The sequence below is a fragment of the Coenobita brevimanus genome, chromosome 72 (assembly GCF_032717465.1).
Source record: "Coenobita brevimanus isolate Jiangsu-jjx chromosome 72, ASM3271746v2, whole genome shotgun sequence".
NCBI lineage: Eukaryota > Metazoa > Arthropoda > Malacostraca > Decapoda > Coenobitidae > Coenobita > Coenobita brevimanus.
In genome coordinates, this window is record NC_137025.1 from 6903817 (window position 1) to 6931678 (window position 27862).

The 27862-nt window shown below is 41.8% G+C and overlaps 1 protein-coding gene across 1 annotated transcript in view; it reads left to right on the top strand.

Annotated features, from left to right (window-relative positions):
• Positions 1 to 22363, top strand: part of LOC145407015 (serine-arginine protein 55-like) — a 70485-nt gene extending 48122 nt beyond the window's left edge. The window contains exons 6-9 of the mRNA XM_080278031.1: positions 14227 to 14300; positions 14833 to 14997; positions 19724 to 19837; positions 22237 to 22363. Coding sequence (XP_080134157.1) covers positions 14227 to 14300; positions 14833 to 14997; positions 19724 to 19837; positions 22237 to 22363 — 480 coding nt within the window. The remainder of the gene's footprint in view (positions 1 to 14226; positions 14301 to 14832; positions 14998 to 19723; positions 19838 to 22236) is intronic.
• The last annotated feature ends 5499 nt before the right edge of the window (positions 22364 to 27862 follow it).

Here is a 27862-nt window from a genome sequence, read left to right on the forward strand (position 1 = left end):
TCTTCACTAGTGTCTTTCCATGCTTCTTGCTCTCAGTGTATTAATTTCTTATTTCAGTTGAACCCCTATCCTGTAACTACTCTAACTACCTCTTCCTCTTTTCTTCCACTGCTCTTTTAACCTCTTCATCCCACCATGCCGTACCTTTCTTCTTTTTCGTTAATCTCGCCACACCGTACACCGCTTTAGCATTCCTACCTAAGCAATCCCTATATGCATTCCACAATCTGTCCAAATCCATTTCATTCCAGTTCACTGATTCTAACTCCTCCCTTACTTTGGTCCTGTATTCATCTGGCGTATCTTTGATCCTCAGCTTCTCAACCATGAGTCTTTCTCCCTGACTGCTTCTCTCTCTCCTGGTCCACCTCATTTCTTTCAGCTTGATCTTGCATACCACAATTTTTTTTTTTTTTTTTGAGGAAGAAGGAACCAGAGGCTAAGCCCACAAAACAGTTCCTTCTAAGAAAAAACAAAAACAATACAAAAGAGAGCCAAATTCAAGATCCGTTCATTTCGAGATGCCTGGACACACTACGTTTGAAAGACTGGAGATTGTAGGAAGTAGGAAATACAGACAGAGGGAGACAGTTCTAGAGTTGACCTATTGCATAAACGAAGAACTGGAAGTAACGGTTAACTCTTGCATGAGAGAATTGGACAGAAAAAGGATGTGAGTTTGTTGCTAGATGGATGTTAAGCACCCGTCGTAGAGCTGGAGGGATGCAAGCATACAGTTCAGAGGAGCAGCGACCATTGAAGTAACGATAGAAAAGAGATAAAGAGGCAACAGTGCGGCGAAGAGACAGAGGTTGAAGGGAGTCAGTAAGAGGAGGAGAGTTAATGAGATGAAAAGCCTTTGTCTCCACCCTATTGAGAAGAGCTGCACCATATGTGAGGAGCCTCCACACACTTGAGAGTTGTACTCTACACAGGGTCGAATAAAATCCATGTAGAAAGTTAGCAACTGTGCAGGGGTAAAGAAGGTACGGAGTCGGCTTAGCACACCAAATTTCTTGGTAGCAGATTTTACAAGAGAGGCAATATGATCTTTCTAAGATAAGTCCCAAGTGAATGAAACCCCACTCATGTTCAAGGATGATGCAGGATTGAGCTGGATATTATTAAACATTAGTGGGTACTCCTGTGGAAGATTTTGTCGGGTTGATAGATGTAAAAACTGAATCTTTGATGCATTAAAAACAAGATTATTTTTACCCCCCTCAGAGATACGAGCCAAGTCAGACATTAGGTGTGCCATAGCCTCATCCTTTGTTTGTTGAAGTAACTGCTGAGATGTACGTTGCAGGAACCGAATGGAAAGGTGAAGGGTGGAATCATCAGCGTACGAGTGGATAGGGTTAGATGTACAGCTTAGAAGATCATTGATGGATAAAAGGAAGAGAGTTGGTGATAGGACAGATCCCTGAGGAACACCACTGTTGATAGATCTAGGAGAAGAACGATGACTGTCTACAACAGCAGCTATAGAACTACTAGAAAGGAAGCTAAAGATGAAGGCACAGATAGAAGGATGGAAACCATAAGAGGGCAGTTCGGAAATTAAAAATTTATGCCAGACTCGATCGAAAGCTTTTGAGATGTCAAGTGCAATGGCAAAGCTTTCGCCAAAGTCCCGAAAGAAGGATGACCAGGAGTCTGAAAGGTAGGTGAGAGGATCGCCAGTGGATCTTCCCTGATGGAACCCATGCTGATGATCGGAAAGAAGTTTGTAATAGGAAAGATGCTTTAAACTTTTTTTTGTTAAAAACAGACTTGCCAACTTTTGAGACACGGGATGTTAAAGCAATTGGACAATAGTTAGAGGGTTGGGAACAGTCACCCCTCTTTGGGATTGGCTGAGTGAGAGCAAACTTCCAGCAAGAAGGAAAGGTACAAGTTGAAAGACAATGGTGAAAGAGTTCACCTGGGCAGGGTGTAAGCACAGACGCACAGTTCTTGAGGACAAGAGGAGGGACTCCATCAGGTCCATATGCCTTGTTAGTATTGAGGCCAGTGATGGCAGAAAATACATCAGCTGAAGAAATTTAAATGTCAGCCATGAGGAAGTCAGAGGAGGGAAGGGATGGAGGCACAGCATGGAATCATCTAAGGTGGAATTGGAGAAGAAAGTCTGAGTGAAGAGATCTGCTTTATTAGTAGAAGAAATAGCTACAGAGTCATCAGAGTAGAAAAGAGGAGGGAAGGATGACGAGGTAAAGATGTTAGAAAAGTTTTTGGAAAGTTGCCAGGAGTGGGAAGAATTTGAGTTAGAGAGTTGAGAGCATTTAGTACAGATGAAATTATTTTTAGCTAAGCAGAGAACAGACTTAGCATGATTCTGGGCAGAAACATAAAAAAGTTGTGATTCAGGGGTGGGTTGGCTCCGGTACCTTTTATAGGCCCTCTCCTTGTTGTGGACAGCATGATTAAACCAAGGCTTTCTTGCATTAGTCAGAGGATATGAGAAAGGAATGTATGCTTCCATGCCTGAGAGAATAATCTCTGTAATGCGCAAGGCATACTCTAATGGCTCCTAGCCATGGTACCAATAATCATTCCAGGGAAATCAAAGAAGTACTGCCTGAGGGCCTCCCAATCCGCAGCTCCAAAGTGCCACTGTTGATGTTTCTTTGGAGGGTCCACAGGCCGTACCAGAGCGACAGGACAGGTTAAAATAATAAGGTTATGATCAGAAGAGCCCAACGGAGAGGAAGGATTAATTGTAAGGAGAAGGAGTAGTTGTAAGGAAGAGGTCAAGTAGTTTGAGCTCTCTCCAAGGTGGTCAGGGATACGGGTAGGGTGCTGTACAATCTGCTCTAGGTCATTAACCTGTTAACTGCTCTATACATCCTGGGCTGTTCCGAGTGCGACTGCACAATACAGCCCTGGCTGCGCAGGTGAATTTCGAATACAGTACCATGGTGACCAAGGCCGACTCATGCAAGCATGTTTGAGCCTTCAAAACCGAAACCAAAACTGAAAACGAAAACCATACATTCCAAGAGGGAATCAGATACTTCGATGTTCATCCATGGCTTTACCAAGGTAAATACATTGAGCTAATATTTCATTACTATATACTTTGGCATGTGTTCTCTCAATTCCTAAGACAAAATTTGGTCTTTGGGAAATTTCATTTTTACTCCTATGTCTGCGCACCACGGATACCTCCACAAAACCGCCATGCGCAGTTAATAGGTTAAGGATAGAAAATATGTAGGCTTGTTCACCAGGAGGATCAGTGAAAGGAGAGGAGAGCCAAAGGTGGTGGTGAATATTGAAATCCTCTAGAATGAAGATTTCAGAGAAAGGAGAAATGGATAGAATGTGTTCCATCGTAGAAGTATGATAGTCAGAGAATGCTGGATAATCAGTAGAATTAGGGGATAAGTAAACAGCGCAGATATTTTTAGTCAGAGAATTACAGGAGTGCTGAAGCCAGAGAGTACAGTGAACGCTAACATTTGGTGAGTAATAGGTGCAAAAAATAACTCGCCAAACTGGAATTCGCCAAATCTGAACTGAATAATAATAATAATAATAATAATAATAATAATCTGGCCTTTTGTTTCTCAAAAGCACCAATTCTTCCTTTGGGAATTCAGTAGCGCTTGACACCCATACATTATTTTTACAATTACAAGAATTGTGACATTTCTTGTATTTAATACAAGCTACATCATATATACATGAAAGTGGCAATAATTAAACCCTATAATCATTTGTCACAGTACCTCTCTCCAGGTCACAGCATTTTGAAAAAAGAAAGGCTTTCAGCTGTCTCTTAAGGATTCAGCCGTAGAGAGTTGTCTTATGGACAATGGCAATCTGTTATATAATCTAGGGGCTCTATACACAAAAGAACGATCAGAGAAAGATGACCAGTGAATGGCTCCTGGCTCATCAAGATGCGAGGAATCATCTTCACTGCGTAACATCACACCCGGTCATGCAGATGGGAGTTTTAACAATTCAGCAAGATACTTCGGTTCACCAAACTTAAGAATCTTGAATGTAATAAGACACATTATAAATTCAATTCTAGCCTTTACTGGTAACCAGTGCAACTCAATCAGAAACGGGGTAGTTGAGGTTCTCGGGGGGAGACCAAAGATAAGCCGTGCTGCCCTGTTCAACACAGACTGAACTTTTATTAGTATATTATTTGGAAGACCAACCCACAGTGAATTACAATAATCAACACAAGACAAGATCACTACGTGAACCAATGTTAAGAGGCACCGTCTATTAGGAATTTTCTCACAGAGTACAGATTTCTGATATGCAAGTTACACTCTCTTACAACCTGATTAATATGTTCTTTGTAATTTAACTTGGAATTAAAATAAACACCCAGATTTCAAGCAGAACTGACTGGATGAAGCTGTGACACGCCAATGTTCAAAGCCAGGGCATTGTCAGTGTCATCACCCCTTCTGTTTCCTCTGATGATGATGATCTCAGTTTTACCATCATTCAGCGTAAGTTTTCTCTTAGCCATCCAAATCTTAATATCAGACAGAGATTCAAACTTTGTCTTAGTATCGTTGATATCTGACATCTTAACATAGAGCTGGATGTCATCAGCATAAAAATGATAGGACACATCATGAGCATCAAGTAGAGACGATAAACTACATGTGTAGATAGTAAATAGAATTGGACCCAAAACTGATCCTTGAGGGACTCCAAATAGAAGGGGAGCAGAATCAGAGCTAGCATAATCAACAACCACTCTCTGAGATCTGTCCGACAGATAAAACTTAAGGAGCAAAAGGGCACTGTCACGAACGCCATAAAAATACAGATCGTCCAACAATAGTTTATGATCTACTGTGTCAAAAGCAGCAGACAGATCCAACAGAACTAGGAGAGAGGACATCCCACTACAAGTGTTTGCCACCAAGTCACTCTGAATCCTTGTTAGTGCAGTTTCAGTTGAATGGTATTTTCTGTATGCTGATTGAACAACAGGAACAACTCTGTTGTGTTCCAGTAATGGTACGAGTTGATCGAGTATGGCCCGCGCAATAATCTTGGATAAAAAAAGACAGGTTAGAGATGGGATGATAATTTGTCATGCTCTCAACATCAAGGCCAGATTTCTTAATTAGGGGCCTAAGCAGAGCACGTTTCTCAGACTGCACAAAATTCTTTCTTAAGCAACGTTGGGTCTGGTTAGTACTTGGATGGGTGACCGCCTGGGAACACCAGATGCTGTTGGCATCCCTACGTATCAAGTGGGGTTGGTGGAGGATTAGTGCCCCTCCCTGTAAAACAATTAACTCTAAGCCCTTGACCACCCTGTTTGGGATACATGGCGTCTGGCAATGGATGGATGGATGGATTTATTTATTATGTTGCAGATAAAGTCTGCAGCGTGCTCATACACATCAGGTAGTTGTGACATGTTACACGGATCGAGTGAGCAAAATGTTTTATTAAGTTCTCTGATATAACATTTGACTTTTTTTACATCCAGCGGATCAAATGCTGAAAGCAAATGATCCCCGGTGCACTGTGGCTGGAAGTCAACTGAGTACGCCTCACTCGGAGAACTGCTGTCTAAATCACTTCTTATGTGAGATATCTTACTTGTAAAAAATGAAGCAAAATCAGAAGCCAATTGGGTATCAGATACAGAAGTTGGTTTAATGGGAAAAAAATAAATTGTTTCTGGGCATGCATGACTGGACTGATTTTCTGCCAATATTATAACATTGCTGGGTGTAAATCATATGATAAACATACACAACATGCTTCAATTTAATTTAATTTAGCCAAGAAACAATACAAAACAGAAAAACTTACATAAGAAAAGATAATAATGGGCTTGATGTACATGTGGTGTATGGTGTGTGGATGCCTTAGTGGATAGTTTTCTTTGTTGAAAAAAAAGTTAATGATGAAGGAGCAGTAAAATTCATATATTTGCTTTTAGTGCAACGAATGAAAAAAAAAAGGGGGGGAAAAAAAAAGGCTTTGTGCTCGATCTTTATGAACTGATGGTCTTTGGTCAAGAAAATTTGAATCTTATGATACGTGAAGACTCTGTGTGTTGACATAAATAGTTAGGTAAGATAATTATGTGAGTTCAGTTCTTGTGAATTGTACCGTCAGACAAATTATACCGCTTGGCTGACTTGTTTATTATTCACGATTACTGCATTCGTGTGTTTCTGAGAAGTGAGATACGCAATCACTCCATGCTGACGACTTCTTTATAGCTTTTTTTTTTCCTTTATTGTTGATGACTAATGGCTTTCAAAAAGTTTCACACTGCATTTTTTTTTTTTTTACTGCACCAAAAGTGATTCATGACAAAATATGTGTGATGCTGAGCGGCCATTATTCATGTTTTGTTTAGGTCAGTTTTTTGCTTGATTTGTAATGAGGACTTTCAAGAGGTTTAGTGGCAATCCTTGGTGATTAAAATTTTTATGGGGAGTATTACGGGGCAAAACACATCGGTTAGGTTAGGTTAGAATGCAGTAGCTGTGCACTGATGTGTCCAGTAGGTGGGGTCGTATGTAAACACACTGTCTTCGCTGTCTTAGGGCAGATGTGTTTGTAATAATCTATCTTTAAATATATTTTTAACAAGAAATATGAGACTCCTAGAACCAAACCCCATATTTTACATGTAAACATATGTCACGTTTTAGCATGAAATTGATTTTGCACGAGGTTCTGCATAACCTGTCTCGTGTTGTATGAAGACATTACTTTATCATCTCACCCAACTGCTCTTTATTTACTTCATTAAATCCTGGAACACTTCTTGCTGCATCTACTGCTTCTTTCATGAGCTGTTCCTTCCGCTGACGCTGTGTCTGTGTGTCCGTGTCACTGTCGGCACCATCCGTGATGAGGTGAGGGAGAAGTGGTGCCCACCTATGCTTAATGGTAGCATTATTAATTTTATGCCAGGCATCTACCATAAGGTTGCCTCATGGGGCAACGTAGGATTAGATGATGGATGGATGGATGGATAGTGTAGCGTGTACTGTGTATGTAGATTAATGTTGACAGTTAGAGAAACTTGTATTGGAGAGCATGCTGGCCTACACTCTGTGTTACTGAAACACTGAAAAAGTTGAGCAAAGGGGGATGGTCAGGAACTAGTCCCGAGGGCTGATGAAACGGGAGCTCCAGCTCTCCCTGTCATCAGCTTTCCATCCACCTTGGGAATACTGCCCTGCTCGACTGGTGCTACAGTCTACTTCATATCGCCCTCTCATGCCCCTCGTATCAGCAACCATTCCCAGCATCAACCTCTCTATGAGCACATAATCAATTAGGCTCCATTCAAGACTTTCCCCTTTCCCTCCATCTATCTATCTATCTATCTATAGCCCGACGCCCTAATCCCGCAAAGGGTGGCCGCAGACAAAACGTCTCCAAGTCGCTCTGTCACCCACCATTTGACTATCCTCCCCCCAACTCACCCCCCCCTCCCTCATATACCTCTCAACTCCATCCCTCCACCTCATCCTCGGTCTACCTGTTCCTCTCCTTCCCTCCACCTCACCTACATACACCCTCTTAGTCAGTCTTTCATTCTCCATTCTCTTCACATGTCCAAACCACCTCAGTGTATTAATTTTCTCCTAATCTTCTCAACCACATCCACATCCACCCCACAGCGTTCCTTCACTTCATCATTCGTCAACCTGTCCCTCCATGTCACTCCACGTGCTCCTCTCAAGTAACTCATTTCCACTGCTCTCACTCTTGACTTGTTCCCCTCTTGCAAGGTCCATGCCTCGCTTCCATACGTCAGGGTAGGGATCACAATACTATCATGCAGTGACTTCATAACTTCCATACTCACCTCCCTATTTCTCATCACTGCTTTCAGTGTACCAACTACCTTCCTTCCCTGCTGTACCCTTTCACGTACTTCATCCCCCAAAGTTCCATCCTGACTCATCACACTACCCAAGTACTTGAATGCACTCACATTCTCCATATCCTCATCATCCAACCTCACTGCACACTCTGTGACTTCATTCCTCTCAAACACCATAACTACTTTTGTTTACATTAACTTTCAGATTCCTCCTCCTACACACTGTCCCAAATTCATTCACCAAACCTTGCAACTCCCATTCATCTTCACTCAACAGTACTGTATCATCAGCAAACAGCAACACCGGAAGCTTCCAAATCTCACCCTCATTCATTAAAGCCACCCCCACATCCACTGCCCTACCCTGCACCTCCTTTACAACCCCATCCATGTATATAGTAAACAGCCATGGAGACATCACACAACCCTGTTTCAGTCCCACATTGAGATCAAAGAACTCACTCAGCTCACCATCCACTCGCACCATAGCCCTAGCTCCCTCGTGCATACTCTTCACAGCACTCAACAATTTCCCCTCCACTCCATATATTCTTAATACCTTCCACATACCTTGCCTATCTATTCTGTCATAAGCTTTCTCCAAGTCCATGAAGGCAGCATATACTTTCCTTCCCTTCTCTAGATACTTCTCCACTAAACATCTTAGAACAAATATCTGATCTACACACCCTTTTCCCTTCCTAAATCCCCCTTGTTCTTCTCCAACTAGCTCCTCTGTCATATGCCTAACCCTATCAATGAGTATTCTACCATATATTTTACCAGTCACACTAAGTAGGCAAATACCCCTATGGTTACCACATACTTCTCTCTCCCCTTTTCCTTTGTATAAAGGAACAATTATACCTGATTCCAGTCCTCTGGAACCCTTTCCTCTTCCCAAGCCAATCTACACAACTTCCATATCTACTCCACAACAATCTCATCCCCATACCTAAGCATTTCACCACACACTCCATCAATTCCTGGGGCCTTTCCCAACTTAATCTTCTTCATCGCTTCCACTACTTCCGCCCTACTGATCTCTTCCTCCCATCTCTTCTTCTCCCAGCCATTCCCCAACCACTTATACTCGCACTGCTCTCACTCTCTACATTCAACAAATCCTCAAAGTGCTCCTTCCATCTCCTCAGTTTCTCTTTCTTCTCTACCAACAATCTATTATTCCTATCTTTCACTCCCCTACTATTTCCCCTTTCACACTGCCTTACTTTCTTTACCTCCTTCCAAAACAATTTCTTACTCTCCCTCCATTTCACACTCAGATTCCTCCCAAACTCTTCATCCACTTTCTTTTTACTCTCCTTCACCAGTCTCTTAACCTCCCTTCTCCTGCTCACATATACCTCTCTCTTCTCTCTCTCATCTTCTCCCTACCTCTACTCGCTAACCATTCACTATATGCCTTCTTCTTTTGTTTCACAGCTCGTTTCACCTCATCATTCCACCATTCTGTCCCTTGCACACCCTTGCATCTCCTCCTCACTCCACAAACCGCCTCACACCATGTATATTTATGTGCATCTTTGTGTTTGAAAATATGAGTTACAAAATTATGCACAACCTCCTTTCCTGACACATATCTTTCAATCGTTTCCCATCATCATTTTCTTCTGGCACTTCATTACAACCCATTAGGTCATCCTCAGGACCAGTGGCTACTTTTCCACTCATATCACCCATTATGGTCACTTTATATCCTGTGCATTTCTCCCACTGCTTCATCCAGCTCATCCCAAAACCTGTCTTTCTGTCTCTCACTCCTGTCATTACACGGTGCTTATGCTACAGTCACAGCCACTTTCACCGTCTCAGACTTGAATTTGACATACAGTAAAACCTCGATATAACTTACTTCAGTAGACTGGAATTTGCTTTTATCGGAATTGAGGAGCTATCAGACTAAATTCCTCTATATCGGAAAAAGTCTGATAAAGCCAGAAGCAGTCCAGGCTGCCTGAGCACTTCAGCCATGTTCACCACAATAAGGTAAATTAAAGACATGTTTGTCAGTGTACAGTACGTTATTATTATATATATTATACCATTTGATTATTGTAGTGAAGTTGTAATACTGTACAGTACAGTACTGCAGTGCTAATGAAAACAGTTTAAAACTAATGTCTGATATATCAGGAACAGTCTGGGTTAGCAGGGGGAAGTCCAAATGTCGCTTTTTTCGGAATGGCTTGTATCCCAATTAGTCCATTATAGCGAGGTGTTACTGTTCATACATCGCAAGCTGACACATTTGTAATCTCTCATTCCACTCTGACACACTTCATTCATCAACAAAGCAACTCCTTCCTTGCATATTTTTCGCCCATTCATGCCCAACCTCACACACTTGAATCCCTCCCACTCCTCCACTTCACACCCTTTCAGCTTTGTTTCACACAATGCCATCATGACATATTTCGCACTCTTGAACACATTCATCACTTCCACCCTCTTGCTCTCCTCATTCGCATCTCTCACATTCCAAATGACCACGCGAATCTGCCCATTTGGTTAGGGCCCTGGGTAGGTATTGGGCCCTCCAAAACATTTGCCATGATTATGTGATTTTAGATAGGGGAATGTGGGGGACACATAACCTGGCCAGAAACCCCGGTTATAAGGTTAGCACTCAGCGTAGTAAATGGTTTCCTGGGTACAGGAAATTGTTTGGCTTGTCGCTCAATGTAGAGACCATAAGGCATCCCTTCAGTGAGTGAGTGAATGATGGGTGTCCCCATCTACCACCTTACAAAATATTAATAATATTTTACTGTAAGCCATCCATCCTTCATCCAATCCTATGTTTCCCCATGAAGAGCGTAGGAGTCCGGGGTTAAGCAAGTTGGTAGTGACATTTAAGAGAGTGCCCAGCCTCACTCATCCCTGAGTGACATTATGTGAGCAATAAACCCCAACCATCCTTTGAATATAAACCTACACAGGCTCAGTCCGACTGGAGCGCCTTAATTACCCACTAAATCACCAGGCACCATAATTTTGTTATATGGTTACCACCCAGCATAGTACTGTAAATGATTTCCTGCCGTACAAGAAACCATTTGGCTTGTCACTCAGTGTAGTGTAGCCCATAGACTGAAGGAAGGGGAAAGAATGAAAGAAAGAAAGATAGAAGAGGGAGTGTAAAGTCACCCGTAGGCAGAAGGATGTGGAAAGAATGAAGGAAAGAATGACAGACGAGGAAGGGTAGTAATAATAATAATAATAATAATGTAATGATCTTGGGCCTTGAAACTTCAGTTTCTCCAAATATCAGTTGTCCACTTTTGATTTTCCTAGTTTAGTTAGGTGAGAAGATCCAGGGCAAGACATATTTCTCTCTGGTGGAACACACACTAACCTGTGGATTGCGAGCCACAGCTCAGGCTGGATAGCGTTGCGTTGCGAGTCACAGCTCAGGTTGTGCAGGCCGTGCATCACCGCTAACTACTCCACCCCTACACAAGCCTACGGAGAGAGAGAGAGAGATTTTTTTCTATGCACCAGATGATGCTCTGGATGTTTATCTTCAAGTTTTTTCTATCTATCTATTGCCAGATGCCATCATCCCGTAAGGGGTGGCCATTTGACTTTTGAGTTATTGGTTTTATGGGGAGGGGCACTAACCCTCCACCAACCCACTTGTTGACACATGGGGAGCACATATGGGTTGGTTACATGGTTACCACCCAGCATTGTAAATGGTTTCTTGGCTTACAGGAAACCATTTGGCTTGTCACTCAATGTAAAGCCACCTGTAAAGGAAAGAAGAGCAATAAGAAGTGACAGGAAAGATGGGTGGAAGAAAGAGAGGAGGGCATGCACAGAAAAAGAATGATAAAGGCTGAGGAAGAAGTAGGCAGCGCTACATCAGGTGAGTGGATGATGGTCGCCACCACTTCATGTTTTTAAAAATAAAAATAAAAAAGTTTTTTTTATTCATTTTTCGCTACTCCCCTAAGTAAACTTACACATGGCCCTACACAAAGATGGAGAGAGAGAGAGTTTTTTTTTTTTTTTTTTACCAGATGATGCCCTGGATGATTATCTTAAAGTTTATAATAAACAAAAACTAAAAAAATAAAAAATAAAAAATAAAAATAAAAACATTTTTTGCACACCATGGGGTGGGATAAAAAAAAAGGTAATTGCACAAACCATGTGTTAAGGGTGCAAGAAAGTATTGGTTAAAAAGGAAAGAAAAATTTGCTCCTTTCCCCCTTCCTTCCCAGTGTCATGGGTGATATGAAACTACTTAGAACATATTTTGGATAGAAGTCACCATATGACAAAGCCACTGCAAAAGAGGGGTGGGGAGCTTTTTTGTCACTTTACCGCTCTGTGTCGTCACTAGGTGTGAAATGCGGTATGCAGGTAGTAGTGTGTTATTTATCATTATGTTCCCTGGGATGTAATACTGTACAGTACTAAACTTTAAAAAAAAGTTCAAACATAGGGACAAAAACAGAAGAGTTGCCTTAGGGTGTGGCTCATTTTTGTGCATTAGAACATTTTATATAAAGCATGACAACCCCAAATATCAGATACTACTGCATGAGATTAAATAGAAAAATATGTGTATCAGGAGATAACGAATTTTAAGATTCAGGAATAAAGTCATCCTGACAGTGAAAGATTACATTTCAGGAGATAACTTGAATTATAAGATTCTGGAATAAAATCATCCCAACATTGACAGATTACATTTCAGGAGATAACTTGAATTGTAAGATTCCGGAATAAAATAATCCAGACAGTGATAGATTACTTGACTCTAAGACACTACTATATGAAAGTAAAGGAAATCTCTCTTCCAAAGGATGACTGATATCCATCTCTATGTGATGCAAATTTTTACTTATATTAATTTTACCTTTGCCTGCTTTATACAGTTTATTGAACCGTTGCCCTTTAACCATGCAGCACTGTGTATGTAGCTTGCCATACACTTGATTGGACATGGCTCGCCATAAAATTTTACACTGTAATTTGAGCAGGAAGGACATCAGATAATTTGGGCTCTTCTGTTTCTATATGTTGAACTATAATACGTAAACTAATTAGGTAATCCCATTGTTTGGCATCCTAGAGCTAATCTCATGTTGACCAAGTTCAGAGATTAAGCATGAGCTTTGCAGCTATGGACTATGAGTATTATGAGTTAGTTGGTTAGGTTATATTTGGAAAATAGGGCAGGGGACAGATAAAAGTTGGGAACTCCAGGTCTCACATAACAGTGTTCTGTCAGCTGCTGTTGCTGATTGGATATATCAGGTGGGATTGCCAGATACATGTAATATTTAGTACCAGGGTACTGTACTGCTAGTCACATGGTAAATTTGACCTGGGATCACTGCTAACTTGACCTTATATTTTGATTAATGCCATTTACTTTCTGCTTTTCCATTGCATTTTTTATTGTATTATAAAGTTTGCAGCCAGTGTTGTATACAAGGGGTCTGACATAGGCATACACTCCATTAGTAGCCATGCTAAAGATGCTGTTAATCCTGAAATGTCCTTTTAAGACAACGTAAGAGAGAGGGAGATGTCGTAGCTTGAGGCTTGAGGCGGAGGACGGCGAGGCTGGCAGAGCCAAGCACCGTCCTCACTGGAACGCGCCACCACCAGCCATTCCTTAATAAGACCTTAGACCTTGAACAGTGTTGGGAGCTGCCTGGGGCCCTGGTGGAGGGAGTGGCACACCTCTTCCCCCCTCCACCAGGGTGCCAGGGCTGAGGCATTCTGATGAGGCTACTGGTGGTTGTGGTGATGATGTGATGATGATGATGACAGATGTTGACGTCCGCGCGACCTCGCGTTTCCCTTGACATACTGAACCCCATAACCAGGACAGGTAAATCACGTCAGCACACTCGACTCATCAATTTGGCCAATTAACACATTTTGTAGGTAAAGCATTGTATTCTGCTTGAATTTCTAAGAAAGACATAATCTCTTGATATACAGTATGACCAGCTTTTGTATTTAGCAGTTATGTGTGATATACAGTACCTATATATCACTTCCTGATCTTGATACCATAAGTGTGACTTCATTTCACGGGCATTAGTAGATCTCCAGTGAGCTCTGAGTACTCATTTGTTTTACAGCACTGTTGTAGGATGCCATTTTTATGCTTTTATCATAGTCTAGGACTAAACTTTTTCAGTATTACTCACATGTCAGGCAGCAGAGTCATCAAGTACAGTCATAGGTATGTTCTTCATGAAGAAAACCTTGTTATTACAGTATTTGAATTGTCTTCATAAAATTAAAATGAGTGTGCAGCAGTCTGTGTGTTGTGATTATACCCAGTTTGAGTGTTATGGTAAATAATCGCTCCTTGGCAGGACCTCAAAGATTTTATGCGTCAGGCTGGAGAGGTGACATATGCTGACGCTCACAAACGCAGGAGGAATGAAGGGTGGGTTGTCATCTTTGTTGCTTTACTGTAGTAATACTGTAATAACCATAATTTATTAATAGGACAGTACAGTAATTTTGTATCTAACACAATTGATGTGCTCCTAAAAACTACATTTTAAATGAAAAATAACTGCTAAGTAAGTGCTAACTTAGTTCCACCAAGAAAGATTATCTTCTCAGATATTTAAAGCTCATATTCTGGGCTGCACTTAAGCAGTCACAGTGTATGTCATGATTTGATTAGATATATCTGTATGTACCATATTACAGTATATGTTACAGTCCATAAGTACTGGAAGAAAAATAAGTGATATTTGGAAATAAATTTTGAGGTGAGTTACTATATATCAACCGTGACATTTTGCTGCCTATCCTGATCACTTAATAGTGAACAGTGATATGTGGAAAGTGTTAAGCAGGTTTAAACATAAAATGTATTACAGTTGATATATATAAAAGGCAGCATGTTAAACTTGGACTTAGTGAATAGAGTCCTTGTCAAGTGACGCAGTATATGCTGTATGTGACAGAGTGGTGGAGTTTGCAACATATGCTGACATGAGGACAGCCCTAAGTCGACTAGATGGGAAGGATCTGCATGGCCGTCACATCCGCCTGATCAACAACTCGTCCTCACGGCGCCGCAGGTCACATTCTAGGTCCTCCTCAAGGTCCAGGTCACGATCTCGCTCCAGGTGGGTTGTGTAAGGTGTATAGTGTAATCTCAGTTATTGAGTATCCTTTGTCAGTTGAGGCTGTGACCACACCACCACCAGCAAAAACAGTTAAAACAAAAGCAAAACCAGCAATATCTGGCATTAATTGTGGATGCTAGCTGTCCAGTTTATTGGTGATCCTTAACCATTTGTCAAACAAAATATCACTTATAGGTCAGCCTCACAATACAACTAGAAAGCACTCAGAGTGCATATCTGTGCCAATATTAGCCATTTAAAAAGGATCCGGATCCATATCCGTAAATATAGGATCTGGATCTGCCCCCAAATTTCAATTCTTTCTTGGTCAGTAGTCCACCTTTCCAGAAAATTTCATTGAAATTCATTGAGAACTTTTGGAGATATTGTGCGGGATACTCTGGATCCAGATCTGCCCCCAAATTTAGTCATTTCTTCCTTGACCCATGGCCCACTCTTCCCCAAAATTTCATCAAAATCCATTCATAACTTTTTCAATAATCCCAGATCTGGATCCGTGGATGTAGGATCGGGATCCCCCTCAAAATTGAATCAATGCTTTCTTGGTCCATGGCACACCATTCCACAAAATTTCATTGAGAACTTTTGGAGGTATTCTGCGGGATACTCTGGATCCAAATCCAGCCTAAAATTTACAGTAATCACTTCTTCCTTGGCCCATTGCCCGCCCTTCCACAAAATTTCATCAAAATCTGTTCTTAACTTTTTTAGTAATCCTGCTAACAGGCAGCCAGGCAAACAAACAGACAAACAAACCAGTGCTGGGTAAAACATAACCTCCTAGGTTGAGGCAGTCAGGTTATTTGATGCTGTGTTGTTGAGTGAAAATGAAGGGGAGCTGCAAGGCTTGGTGGATGAGTTTGGGAGTGTGTGTAAGAAACGGAATCTAAAGGTGAATGTAGGGAAGAGTAAAGTTATGGTCTTTGAGAGAGGTGAAACCAGTGAATGTACAGTGAGATTGGATGATGAGGAAATGGAAAATGTGAGTACGTTTAAGTACTTGGGTAGTGTGATGAGTAAGGATGGAAGTTTGGAGAGAGAAGTGCTTGAAAGGGTACAGCGAGGAAGAAAGGCTGCTGGTTCCTTGAAGCCAGTGATAAGAAACAGGGAAGCGAGCATAGAAGTGAAAAAGTTATTACATGACAGTATTGTGATACCAACTCTGACGTATGGAAGTGAAGCTTGGACTTTTTGGAGGGACACAAGTCAAGAGTGAAAGCAGTGGAAATGAGTTATTTGAGAGGAGCCTGTGGAGTCACATGGAGAGACAGACTGACAAATGAGGAGGTGAAGGAGCATTGTGGTGTGGATGTGGATGTGGATGTGATAGGAAGCATTAGGAGAAACACACTGAGGTGGTTTGGCCATGTGGAGAGGATGGAGAGTGAGAGACTGATGAGGAGAGTGTATGTGAGTGAGGTGGAGGGGGAGAGAGGGAGGGAAAGGCCAAGGATGAGATGGAGGGATGTAGTGGAGAGGTATATGAGAGAGTGGTGTGTGAATTTGGAGCAGGGCAGTGAAATGGCAGGGGACAGGGTGACTTGGAGGCGATTTGTTTGTGGCCACCCCATATAAAGGATTAAGGCGTCTGGTAATAGATAGATAGATAGATTACCACATCTACTGGACATTTTTATAGACTTACCTTTGGAAGCTATAAATGAGGATTTAGGCTATGTAAATATTCCTTCAATGTGTGCCAGTAGCTGGCCGTATTTAACATTCGTAATGTGCATTTTTAAATTTGAAAGCTGGCTGTCAAATGCAAGTGAGGCTAGGTTGGATTAGGTTAGGTGTGGTTAGGTTAGGTGTAGTTAAATCATTAAGTTTCCCATTGCTTTGACATGGGATACACTGATGCATCCAGTTCCTTAACTACCCGAAAATAGGTATATGTTGTCTTTTTCCAATCACTTCTTGCAGCCACAATTCAACAGTTAACTATCTCTTTTGCATGTGTACCAAAATTACTTTCCTTGAGATCATGGTGAAAGGTAAGGGCATTTATGGATTTAGAGAAAGCGTATGATAGAATTGATAGGGAGGCTTTTTGGACTGTTTTGAGATTTTATTTTATTTTATTTTATTTTTTTATTATTATTTTTTTTTTTAATGCGAGGAAGATGGACTTGATGACAGGTTAAAAGGATTGAAAAGTTTTTATGTAAATAGTATAGCTTGTGTAAGAGTGGGAAATACTGTGAGTGATTGGTTTCCTGTGAGAGTAGGGATGTGGCAGGGATGTTTGATGTCCCCTTGGTTGTTTAATATTTATATGGATGGTGTTGTAAGGGAGGTGAATGGGAGAGTGTTAGGTGGAGGTTTGAGTCTCTTGAATGCTGATGGTAGAAAGTGGACTCTGAATCTGCTACTGTTTGCAGATGATACTGCATTGGTGGCTGATTCGGATGAGAGATTGAGACAGTTGGTGGAGGACTTCAGAAGGGTATGTGAAAGGAGGAAGCTAAATGAAAATAAGAGTAAAGTGATGAAGTGTACGAGCTTGGTAGATGGTAGGAGGATGAATGTAGTTTTTGAATGGTGAGTTGCTTGAGAAGGTTGAGTGTTTTAAGTATTTAGGGTGATGAGTTTTCTGTGAATGTTGATGTGCATCAGGGGTCAGTTTTGAGTCCCATGTTGTTTATCATGGTACTTGAAGCCCTCTCCAATGACTTCAGAAACGGACTCCCGTGGGAGATGTTGTATGGTGATGATTTTGTGTTGATTGCAGAGAACGAAAGGGAGGCAGAAGAAAGGTTTAGGAAGTGGAGGGATGGTACGGGGCACAAGGGCTTAAGGGTAAATGCAGATAAAACAAAAGTGATGATATTTAGGGTTGGTGGCGGTACTGTCAAAGACGAGGGAGAGTGCATTGTGCAGTTTGCCACAAGGGCGTGGGAAGTAATTCCATCTTGTGCGGTGTTTGTGATAAATGGGTGCACAAGAGATGTAGTGGTATCAGAGGTAGACTGAGATATAATGCTGATTTTATGTGTACGGCGTGTCGGGTGTAAAGTATGAGGTTAGCTTGAGATGTAGCTGCCAGTTAAGAATGACAAGTGGGGGGTTGGCTTTGGTAGGAGTATGGGGGAGGGTTGGGAGCTGGGATAGAGGTGGGTGGAGCTCATTTCGTCCATGCCTCCCGTCTTCCTTGGGTATGTAGGGGTAGGAAGGGTTCACCTCTGAGCAGAAATTACTGATCGTGAGTGTACATGATCATTAAATAAACACTTAAAATGATATGGATTATTGTTTTACTCACTGGAAATGCTTAGAAGGGTAGATGAACAGTTGCAAGCAGGTACATCCAAGTCCAAGAGCAAACCCAAGCCAGATTAATCCCTAGATAAATCCCAGAAAAGTTTAAAAATTTGCCTTGAAAAATTCGGAGTATTGGGGTTTTTGGAGTATTGGTGGCTGGATTGGAGGACTTTTTCTGTATAATCATCTGGTAGCAGAAAAATTAAAATATGAATGGCTGTTAGACTGAAAGAGTTAACAACAACAACAAAGTAAAATTTATATAAATATATATATATATATATACTGTACAGTAACCCCTCCAATATCCGGATCAATAGAGCCATAGGCAGGTCCGGATAGTGGTCCTGTCCGGATATTGGGCCCCAGCTTATAGACTTGTACTTATGGACCCTGACTCTGAAAAACACCTATACAACTCCCTCTGGACATGCATTGCACCTATTTAAGACCCAAATCACACCAATAAGGGACATAAAAGACTGAAATAAATGCAAAAGAACCATAAAATGAGGTTTTAGAGGTGAGTTTATACAATATTAAACATTCTGGGTACTTACAAGTCCCTTGCTCTTGGACTGGTTTGAACCGCCAGTTTGCAGTCCACAGTTAATCCTCTGCACTCTAAATTCTAATTTCTTAACACTGCACAACACTGTAAATTCCTGTGTGTTCTAGTGGCAAGGTATTGCAGTTTATTCACTGTTTATTCACAAAGAACAAGCACCTGTGGCTTGCACTGTTATGAGTATCTGCTCTCCATCGGAGTTAAGCTGTGACTGTTGATGTTGGTGGGGTAACACAGTTGCCAGATCGCAACAGCCACATTACCAATCTCCTCAACTTTCATTGTCAAATATAACTTTTCATTACCAAATTCGTAAAGCTAGCATATATTCTTCACTAATTATATATACAAGTGGAAATACATGTAATCACTCTCCTTATAACTAACACCATGTTGATTATTTTCACACTATGTAGGGTAGCAGATTAATCAGAGAGAGCAAACAATCCACCATCTCCATCCTGTGTATCCTCATACATGTGAAAAATCCATTTGGTAATGCATTATTCTAATTCATTACCAAACGAATTTTTCATTACCAAATTGGCCCACACTTGGTAATGAAAAATACCAAATGGCAACCTGACAGGGGAGGGGGGAGGGGGAGGAAGGAAGGGGTGAAGGGACCATGGTGTAACAGCTGTTTGGCGCCAGGCGGGAATTTCAAATTATGGGAGGGAAAAAAGTCAGATTTTTTTCGAATTTTTTGCGGTTTTTGGCCCATTTTGGGAATATTGGATCCCAGGAGGATTATGTCCGGTTAGTGGGGATGTTCGGATATTGGGCGTTCGGATATTAGAGGGATTACTACTGTATATATACATAACAAGGTTGTGACGTACTGACACGAAAAATGTATCTTTCTTCAATCAACAGGTCACAGTCTCGTAGCCGATCTCGCTTTAGATCTTACTCCAAATCAAGGTCTCAGTCCCATTCAGGGTCACGTTCCAGGTCCAGGTCAAGGTCACGCAGCCACACGAGATCCAGGTAAGGCTAAGGATGTAACTAGCATTCTTATGTTTTACATTAGATATGCATTACTTTGGATTGATCCATGTATATTTTATAGTAGCCTACAGTATGGTAAGTCCTTTTAGCACAGTTAAATCCAACTTAAATTAATACAGTAAACCCCCACTATAATGCGGTTCAGATATTGCTGGTTCACTTTATCGCGGGATTTTCATTGGAACCTAAGTATTTTTACATTGCGGGAAACCCTGCCTCATCGCTGTTTCCACAAAGCCTACTACGGCTATTTTTAGGGTACAGTACATATTTTACATCTTTATTTTCAGTACTGTATTCTGAAATGGATATGTTTATGGTATTTTACATCTTTATTTATTCTAAAATATTAATAGCTGTATTAAAATAATAATTAAAAATCGGCTAATATATTTGATAAAATACAACCGAAATCGTGGCGTGGGGTGAGGAAATACCCAGACTCATTGGTAGGTGGCACACAATTGGCTGGAGCCTTACCAGTAGCCAATCCAAACACGCTTTACATTTTTTCTTGCCGCTGATTGGCTGCTGCCGACGCGCCCTCCTCAAAGAAAGGAGCAGGACCGCACCGCACCACCATACCGCACCTCCCAGTTTACCTGACAAGCACAGGCGTAGGTGGAGACACTTCAGCAGTCTGGTGCACAAACTCTCACTGCCTCCCATATGCTACATTCTGCCTTCTTTATTGTCCAAATAGTTGACTCATTCAGCCCAAACATACGGTTCTGAGCCAGTTCACAGGCATAGGTGGAGACACTTCAGCACAGTCTGATGCACTGGCCCACACTGACTCCCGTTTAGTCCCGTGTACTATGTTCTGTCTTCTTTATTGTAAGAACAGTTGACTCACCCCAAACACACGGTTCAGAGACAGTTCACCATCAAGTCAATTCACCATCAAAACATGGATGATTCCCTGTCATTCTGTAAATATACTTATTATTGATTAATTAATACTTTAATAACTAATTTTCAGGGGGATTTTATAACTCATATAAGTAAAAAACTAGTGTACTGTACTTGCTGAATAAACTGGTATGTAAATAAATGACGGGGAATTGTCCTGACGGAGAATTATCGCCGACATTCCTCCCTTAAGTTTGTCCAACACTTTAACTTTCTCTGTCAGCAACATCACTACTAGTCCGTTTTGGTGTGTTACCACATGCATCACTAGCACTACGCTTAGGCCCCATGTTGACAGACAAGGCAAGCAATCACTGGAAGGCAGAAAAATAAGCCACAAATAATGATTTACGAGTCACGCATGGTTCGACCATCGGATTCAAACTAACTGTGTGGTGCGTGGTAGACCGACCTCCCACACTTACGTTTCGCTCACCGCCCGCAGAAATGTCATCATAGGCGCCCTCTCAAGAGCTGCACAACTAATATACACCTTGTACTGAACTTCATGATCATCATCATCTTCAATTCGTCTCATTCATCATCAGTGAGTACCCGTACTGGTTTTTCTTATTAATAGACAATAAATAGCCATTTTAGGGGTAGCGTCGATACATCGCGGATTTTTGCTTATCGCGGGTGCCTTTGGAACATAACCCCGCGATAAAGTGAGGGTTTACTGTATATTGTGGAATATTGCTCCATCACAACTTACAAAGCGACTTAGGATTTCTCTAAATGTACAGTACCCGTTATGTGAAGAAAGCTGTGATAGTCTTTGAACTCATCCCCAATATACATGGAGGACTTGCTGTAAAATGTTCTTGAGATTGCCAGTTGTATTATGTATTGTCCAATAGAAAAAGTACCATCCATCCATCCATCATCCAATCCTGCATTGCCCTATGAGGAGCATAGGAGCCCTCTACACTGAGTAACAAGCCAAATGGTTTCCTGTACACAGGAAACCATTTACTATGCTGGGTGGTAACCATATAACCAAATTATGGCACCTGGTGGTTTAGTGGGTAATTAAGGCGCTTCATTTGGATTCAGCCATTGAAGGTTTATATCCAAGGGAAGGTTGGGGTATATTGCTCATGTAATGCCACTCAGGGATGTGTGAGGCTGGTCACTCATCTTAAATGTCAAGACCAACTTGCCTAGCCCCGGGCTTCTATGCTTGCCTAGAAAAGGTACATTGTCTAAAAAATAATACAATTTGTTCTTAAAGTTGTTTCAATTTTGAGCAATCAGCAATGAACAGCATAGACTGAAAACATTCCCCATTAACATTATGCACTCATCCCTCACATAAAGTCTTAAATGTGCACAGGCAAATGCCATTTTAAGCAAATGTGGTCTAACTATATGTCCTTCACCCTCTTCTTTGGTTTGGGATGATCCTACTCTGCTCTGCTGCACTGCCTGGCCCTGCCCCGAACTGCATTAACTGATTACTATAGAAGTGAACGATCCAAGAGGTCCCATTCCTACTCAGGTTCTAATTCTGGGAAGTCCATGTCAAGGTCACATTCAAGGTCCAAGTCTCGCTCCAAATCAGTGTCTAAGGAGAAATTACAGTCAAGGTAAAGCTTTCAGGGTTTAACCCCTTCATTATAGTCCCATCTTTTGTATCTCTTCCTATCACGAGGTGTTTGTATTCAGCTGCAAGGAAACTTGTCAGTCTAGTACCATGAAATGTAGTACATGTATAGCCTTCATTTTTCCTTTAATGTGAATATAATTATCTGACAGTGGTCTGATTAAAATGGAGTTACTGGATAAGGGGTAAAGACCAACACAGTTCATATTTGTGAAGAAATATATATATATATATTTTAATCATCATCAATATATATTTTAATAACTATTCATATTTTGATGATTATGATGGCAGTGTTTCATATTTTTATAAGTTTGTATTCAAGAGTAATAATGTACATTAGTTAACCTGAGATACCACAGAGTTACATTGACAGTTTCGAGATGTTGACGCTTTGTTTCATTTTCAGAGGCTTTCTACATGCTTGCATTTGCCAGCTTTATTCACTTCACATGGCAGCTGTCTATGCTATATGGTCTATGGCAGCATCTTTGTTTGATCCTGTAATCCTGAAGTCATTTTGGAGGATCTCATTTCAGGTCATCATAGTTCTATCTCTTGGTGCCATAACCTCCAGCTTCACACTCGTAGATCTTTTCACCCACTTTTCATCATCCATTCTCTCCACATGTCCCCACCACTTCACTCTCACCCTATGCATTACATCACCAATGCCTTCAGTTCCCAGCTGATCTTTCAGTTACTGATTTGCAGTTCTGTCATTCAGGGAAACATTACAAATCTGTCTGGATGTCCTCATTTCTGTACTATGCTTGTCCTTATCATTTGCTGCACAAGTTTCACTACTGTAAATTTAGTATTTAACTTTTCGCATGTTCTGCATCCAAAATGCGACATCTACTCAAGAATCAAACCTCCACACTAATCCCCTTGCCTCATCTCTGTGAGGTGCTGTCATTTGCATGGAAACATCAGTTTATTGCATGGAACAGCCCTGGAGGGGCAGTTGCTTATCTGCAGTTGATGGGTCTGATCAGTCAGACAGACTGGGGTAGCACAGCAACAACTACACAACCAGTACCCCACAGTCAAAGTTCACCTCACACCTTGTTCTTCAGATCTCCCTTCAACTTTGTCAAGTGAACTCTTATTTTAAGTACATTAGGCTTGCCCAGTGCGCGAATCGCATTGTGCGCAGGTGACCAAAAATCATAACGAAAAACCTTGAATGCGCAAGTTTACCCCACAAAACACGAGGTAGAGGCAAGAAGTGGCTTAAAAACGCCATTTTCCATCAGTACGTGACCCCCCCCCCCATACAATGCGCCAATAGTGACCTAGAGGCTCATGGGGAAGGTGCTCAAGAGGGGTCTAGTACACCGCTTCCCGTCCGATCAGCGAAGTTAAGCAACTTTGGGTCTGGTTAGTACTTGGATAGGTGACCGCCTGGGAACACCAGATGTTGTTGGCATCCCTACGTGTCAAGTGGGGTTGGTGGAGGATTAGTGCCCCTCCCTGTAAAACAATTAACTCTAAGCCCTTGGCCACCCCGTCTGGGATGCATGGCGTCTGGCAATGAATGAATGAATGAAACCAATAACAGCTTCAATAATAACGTTTTCGGCAATAACAGTAAGTTAGAATAGATACCCAGTTTCTATAATAATGATGTTTATTTCGTGAATACCAAGTTGATATACTGCCAATACGTCATAACAAGATGAATGAAACAAACAAGCAAGAAGAGATGAAGGAAATTGCCGAAAATCTTAGCAGTAGCGAGGAGGAGAGGGAGGATCCTCCCCTCACCACCTCCCCTGACTCGCCTGCCGCCGTCCTCCACTGCCCCACCTGACTCACCAGCCGCCTCCCTCTCCATCTTCACAGCCCCACCTGACTCACCTGCTTCACCTGGCATACCTGCAACCCCCACCATAATGACTGTTGCTGCATTCTGGAAGAAATGTAACATTCAACAGGCCGTAAATTTCTTCATCAAAGCCTGGAATAATACAACATTGGCAACCGTTAAACAAGTGTGGTGCGGCCGGGGTGGTGGCGGGGGCACTGTAAGTGCGTTGCCACGCCTCAGAACTCTTGTTGTTTAAATCCATCAGGCCTGTTGTCTACTGTTGTTAAGGTGACTGCCCATATTTTTGTTATTGCAACTATATCTGTAGTACAATGTCTGAAAAATTTGACCTTTTTTATGTCTCTAAGGGCCAAAAAATTTCCAGGTATTAGGGGGTACCGCCCATATGTTTTTTCCCATAAGATTATGTATTCTCAGTGCACGAATTCCCAGTGCACGAGGTCGTGGACCGCCCAATCTCTCGTGCACTGTGCGAGCCTACTGTACTGCACTTCCTTACAGTATTCTTAGATGAGGGTGCATCTCCAGGAGTAGCCTGGTCAGCCAGTTACATCCTGAAAATTTTCACACCCAAGATGCTTCTCATTAATGAAGCCCCAGATATATTCACATCTGTCTAATACTGTACTACTGTGCACGCATGCATTTGTGTGTGTGTGTGTGTGTGTGTTTACCAAGTTGTGATATACAGGAAATGAGGTACACTCATGGGGTCCCGTCTCCATGTTCCGACCGGTCAAATTTTAAACTCATTGAAGCTTTTGGACTGGACGATCTCTTTGTCCAGGCTATTCCACAGGTCAGTTCATCAATATGGAAAACTGTATTTCTAATGTGGAAAATTGTATTTCTTGATATCCTGCAAGCAATTTGTCTTTTTCAGTTTCTCTCCATGTCCTCTTGTTGCTACCTCATTCCAAACAAGCCAATCTCTGTCAGTTTTGTCTACATCCATCATGGTTCCGAACACTGCAATCACGTTGACCCTCTCTCTTCATTCTGCTAAGGAAGGCAGACCCAGCTTTTCTTGTCCTTCCCTGTACGATAGATCTGCTAGGCCATGGACCATCTTGGTTGCTGTTCTTAGTTTTCTCTCGATCTTGTTTATATCTTTCTTTTTATGTGGGGACCACACCACTGTCGTTTATTCCAGCCTGGGGCAGATCATAGCCACTATCAATTTTTTCATAATCTCCTCATCCATGTAATGAAATGCCACCCTTATGTTTATCAAGAGCTCATATGTCTCTGACAATCTTGTTAATGTGTTTTTTGGGTGACAAATTATCCTGGAACAATACTCCCAGGTCTTTCTCTTCTCTTGCTTTTGTGATCGGTTCCTTTCCCATCGAGTAATTCAGGGATTGCTTCTTGGTACTTTTACTCATTTCCAATATATATTTTTTATTTTTCTTGCGCTGAAATTCATTTCCCATACCCAGCTCCAATCGTAAATTCAGTCTAGGTCTTCCTGCAGCATTTTACTATGTTCAACTTCTACTTTCCTAATGATCTTTGCATCATCTGCAAACAGACTTGCATAACTGTTCATTCCATCCACCATATCGTTTATGTAAATCAGGAACATTACACGTGCCAGCACTGAGCCCTACAAGACTCCACTTGTTACTTCCCTCCACTCTTGACAGCCAGCACTGAGCCCTACAAGACTCCACATGTTACCTCCCTCCACTTTGACATCTTGTCTTTTATTACTGTCTTCATCTGCCTGTCTCTCTTGAAGTCTCTCATCCACTCCAAGAGGTTTCCCTGTAGTCCTCCTATGTGCTTACACAATCCACCCAACTATCTCTTTCCTGTAGTACATCAATTGCCCATCTGTGTGGGGGGGGGGGTGTTTGTGTGTGTGTACAAAGAGAGAGGGAGGTGGGAGGCAAATTTTATATCAAGTTTATTTACTGTTTATCTTGAAATTGACATAGAGGCACTTTTGTATAGCTGAGTGGAATGTGAGAGGTGTGGCCGATGAATATGGGAAGGATAAAAGTAGTGAAGGTCTTCCTAGCTGAGCAGGCCCATCATCCACAAGCGAGCAGCTTCCTTCCTGTGGCAGACAGTGCCTTGCCAGGGTCAGAACAGGGTCTTTTCACATGGTGAGGTGCAGGGAAAAAGGAAGAAGCATAGCCTGAAGAGGATTAGCCGTGTATAGATGTGAATGAAAAGTATTCTTAGCCCATGCTTTGACAACTTGGTATGTGTGGTTGAGTTCTCTGCCTGGGAGTGTTGTGCAAGGCCAGCTACCGGGCCTTGGTCCATGTCATTCCCATGGTAATACCTCCTGGGATGATGGTAACCACCCACCTCCTTCCTTTCTGGTGGGCTGACAGGCACTACACCATGCCCAAGAATGACCTAGGACCATGCAAGACAGGGGCACCCATCTTCCCTGAGCCAAATATTAGGTGCATGCTTCGACTGCATTCCCAATGTGGATAGAGTAAAGAGAGTTGAGCTATTGGTGAATGGCAAGTGGTGGCAAAAAATGATTGCATATACATGCTTCAGCACAATGTACCTGTATGTGAGATTGAAGTTTGTTCTAGTAAAGGTAGCCTTAATTATTGCATGTGAACTGTAAGATATGATGATGAGGTGTGGAGGAGAAGTATAGGTAACTTGATAAAGATGTAGAACACATGCCAAAGAGTTATAGAGTGTGTGTGATAGGTAAAGGATTTTTGGTTACATGTTTTTGACACCAGTCACAGTTTTCAATGGCAAACCTAACCTTGTCTTCTAAAGAAGTAAACCTACAAGGTAACAGTTGGTTTTATTATTAGTTTTCCTTCTTGCTTTTGCCTAGGCTCTCCTGCAAGACAGCATGAGTTGTTTAGGGATGCTGAAGGGTGGTACGTTTTGCCCAAGGGTGACCTGGGATTATCCATCCTCCCCCCCCCCCACCCACACACACACACACACACAGTCATAACTACAAATCATATGACTATGAATTTTTTGGTCATAAGGGTAGAAAGTCCTTGAGCAGGAAGTGAACTAAAGCCATGGCTGTTTCATGAAATAATGATGCAACATAAAAGCCAAATTACTGGGTGTCAGTGGGTGGCCAAAATACAGTACTCAGTCAGCATGGCTGAGGGTGTATCATGTTCAGACTCTGCCCATGGTGGCCATGAATTTAGTTCCTCCTGCTCAAGGATTTTCAACTGCCAGCTTATATACAAGAAGCTAAAGGACGACAAGCTAACTCTGCTACACCAACATACCACTGTTACACCAGCATACCACCTGCCAGATTGTTAATAATAGGGTTGAACATAGGCACCTGCCAGATTGTTACTAATAGCCTTGAACATAGGCATCTGCCAGATTGTTACTGGAGTAATAGCATTGAACATGGCATGTGCCAGATTGTTAATAATGTGGTTGAACATAGGCAGCTGTCTGATTGTTAATAATAGGGTCGAACATAGGCACCTGTCTGATTGTTACAAGACTGAAAATAGGCACCTGCCTGATGTAGCTATTAAGGATCCAAAATCTACAGCGTTGACTGTTGAAGCATGTGGAGAATCATGCATTATGATAATGGAGCCTTATTTCCACCTCAGATTTTCACTGTATTCTCTCTTAATTTTCCAGATCTCGTTCCCCTAGCCCCAGCCTATCCTCA